Raw genomic sequence first — 3,274 nt, 5'->3', positions numbered from 1 at the left:
ATTCTGTCCGGTTCATCATCTCCATTTGTTTTTCGTATTTTGAGGGCCTTAACGATCACCAAATTGGCTGAAATTTTGCAGAGATGATCTACACAAGATGATCTAGATATGTCTAGAAGAAAGTTTGAGGAAATTCGATCGGAAAGTGGTGCAAAAATGGAAATCCGCACCGAAACCGTCGGTGCGGACGTCCGCAGCCGAGAAGGCCTGTATATATATATATACACCATTCATTTTATGTGTGGTTCTGCACTCCACTAGGAAGAACACTGATAAATATTCATAAATGTAAAGTTATGTATATACAAAAGGTTAATAGAGTCCGACATACTTTTTAGTTAGGGGAAAAAATGTTGGACAAGTTATACTCTCGACTAATTAGAGAATTTCTCCACACCACCCACATATTGCCATCTCAACAATCTCCTGGAACCATCCCTTCTTCTATCACCAAGATCATCATGTCAGACACAACAAGGCATCACATGAAGATGGATTCTCCTAGCTCATCAAGTCTCCCTAAACAATCTTCTCCAAAAGAGTAGTGCCGTTAGACAATTTGAACTGACAGCAGCATTTGCACCCTGCACACACACACACACCAATGGGTGAGAAGCACCACACACTCTTTTAACCAGATAACTTTGAGTAACTTTATGAGAATTCACAATAGAAGAGGCTGCTATTTCTCTTAAGTCTTAATAAATGCATGCTGTTTGATTGTTCTTTGACTTGGCGGTGCTGATGTAAATTTTGCTTAGTATGCTGCGGATGTTTTAGTGTGACTATGTTCTTGACTTATGCATCCGTGCTGTATTGCTTTTGTATCAGGTCAAACTCAGAAGCCAACTGGCCCCCAGAGACAACTGCCAATGTGGGTAAAACAACAACTTCCAAGGTGATTGAAGATCCTTTTGGAGTAGCAGGACAGTTTAATGACCCATTGGAGGAAATAGGTAAACTTTCTAATTCAGGAAGGTTGAAGGCTGATAACTTGTCTCCTGATAACGGGCGAGCATTTGATAATATAGATCCCTTTGATGCCCTTGGGAAGTCAGTCCCTGCATTTTCTTCAGGGAGGAGTTTCAGGGGAAATGATAGTGGTAATTTAAGGGCAGATACAACCACAAATAATGGCAGAGGTTCAACTGGTAAGGAATCAACCAATTCTTCTTTGAGAAGTTCAGAAAACCAGTCTCAGAGGAAGGTTCCTGTTGGAAATCAGTGGGATTCTCATCAGACCTTGTTTGACATGCCTTCAGTTTCAACTGATTCTCACAAATATGCTGATCAAACCATGTCTCCACCTTCGTATGTAAACGCCAAGGAAGCAAATGTACATGTGGATAGGTCTTCAAGATCTGAAGAAAACTTGGATTCATTCGATAATATATGGCTTACAGTATCAGAGATCCCTCTAATGACTCAGCCTACTAGTGCTCCACCACCTTCAAGACCACCTCCTCCAAGACCTGTGCAGGTTTCAAAGTCAAGAATGAGTTCTCCTTCTTCTACGAATTCAAGAAAGAAGGCTAGTGAATCCTCTACTGATTTCTTTCAGGCTCACAAATCAGACCCTGCTGCAGCTAGGAGCTCTGGTGTTTCTTCCGTTGACAATCTTGACGATTTTGCCACGGGAAAGAGTCATAGTAACTTTGATGAACATGCAAATGGTCTTTCAGGTGAAGAATTAGAGCGCAACTCAGTTACTGATGCCGTTAAGGACGCTATGGATAGAGCTGAGTTTAAATTGAGGCAGGCAAAGTCTGCCAGAAGTAAAGAAGCACAGGAGAAGGAAAAAGAACGGCTGCAGAGGGGGAGCGAAGAGGAAGATATGGAACAGAGGAGACAGGAGAAAGAGAGGGAGACTGAGAGGGTTTGGGAAGACAAAGAAAGAGAGCAAAGGAAACTTGAGAAGGAAAGGGAGAGAGCCAGGGAGATGGAGGAGAAGAACAGACAAGCTGTGGAAAGGGCTACTAGGGAAGCACGCGAGAGAGCAGCAGCTGAAGCTCGCATAAGGGCTGAAAGGGCTAAAGCAGAGAGAGCTGCTGTTGACAGGGCAAATGCTGAAGCTAGAGCACGTGCTGAAAGGGCTGCGGTTCAGAGAGCTCAATCTGAAGCTCGAGAAAGGGCTGCAGCAGAAGCAAAACTAAGAGCAGAAAAGGCTGCTGCAGATGCCAGAGAAAGAGCAAATGCAGAAGCTAGAGAAAGAGCAACTGCAGAATCTAAGGAGAGGGAAGCAAGGGAGAGAGCTGCAGCAAGGTCAGAAGCTGAAGCGCGAACAAGATCGGAGCGTGTTGCGGTGGAAAGGGCTGCTGCAGAGGCTCGAGAAAGGGCTAATGCTGCTGCGAGGGCGAACCAACAAAGGAATGAAAATGATCTTGAAAACTTTTTCAACATGGGTCGGGCTAGCAGTGCTCCACGACCCAGGAATAACTCAACAGTAAGTACACGGTTGCAAAATATTACTTTGAGCACCGAGAAATTGTGTTTTTGACAGGTGGTTTTATATTTCAGGATCCTTTTGATGCCCATTTTCAGAACAGGCAAGAGCCTGAAGTGCCGAAGACATCAACATCCTCAAACATAAAGAAAGCATCTTCAGCCACCAATATTGTTGACGATCTCTCATCAATTTTTGGAGGTAGTGTGGCACTTAAGTATAGTTCAGTGATTTCATTTTAAATGTTAATGTCTTCTGATGATATTGCATGTGCTGAACTTTCATCATAATTTTGGCAAATAGCTGCTCCATCATCTAATGAGTTCCAAGAAGTTGAAGGAGAAAGTGAAGAAAGGCGAAGAGCCAGGTTGGAACGCCATCAAAGGACCAAGGAGCGTACGGTATGTGTCTTTTCAATAGATTTGTAAACTTTTGGCCCCTTTATCAAAATTAGGAATTGGTTTTAGCTCACTGCGTGTTTGACCTATTAGTTTTTTATATGGTTTCTGAGAAGTTGAGATTGTTGTTTCTGTTTTAGGTGAAAGCACTTGCGGAAAAGAACGAGCGAGACCTTCAAGTCCAAAGAGAACAAGCTGAGAGACATGTAAGTAACTCTTGTCTGCCATCACTTAATTTGTTCTTTATTTGCTTGTTTTTATGCGCGTAATTTTTATCATTTTACTCGATCGAAAAAAAAACGATTTTATCATTTTAGTTAAGTTGTAATTAACCTAAAACTGTGCCAAAGTTTGTGTTACTTCTTATCTTTCTGTTTTCCATTTATTTATAAAAAACGTATTGCTTTTGTATATGTCTCTCTCCCTCTCTCTC

At 42.2% G+C, this 3,274-nt stretch overlaps 1 protein-coding gene across 1 annotated transcript in view; it reads left to right on the top strand.

Annotated features, from left to right (window-relative positions):
- Positions 1–3,274, top strand: part of LOC101291279 (auxilin-related protein 2-like) — a 7,265-nt gene that overhangs the window by 1,380 nt on the left and 2,611 nt on the right. Inside the window, exons 2-5 of the mRNA XM_004288444.1 lie at positions 832–2,443; positions 2,518–2,644; positions 2,747–2,844; positions 2,982–3,047. Coding sequence (XP_004288492.1) covers positions 832–2,443; positions 2,518–2,644; positions 2,747–2,844; positions 2,982–3,047 — 1,903 coding nt within the window. The remainder of the gene's footprint in view (positions 1–831; positions 2,444–2,517; positions 2,645–2,746; positions 2,845–2,981; positions 3,048–3,274) is intronic.

Source organism: Fragaria vesca, linkage group LG1 (assembly GCF_000184155.1).
Source record: "Fragaria vesca subsp. vesca linkage group LG1, FraVesHawaii_1.0, whole genome shotgun sequence".
NCBI classification, from domain to species: domain Eukaryota; kingdom Viridiplantae; phylum Streptophyta; class Magnoliopsida; order Rosales; family Rosaceae; genus Fragaria; species Fragaria vesca.
This window is presented reverse-complemented; position numbering and strand designations above follow the sequence as displayed.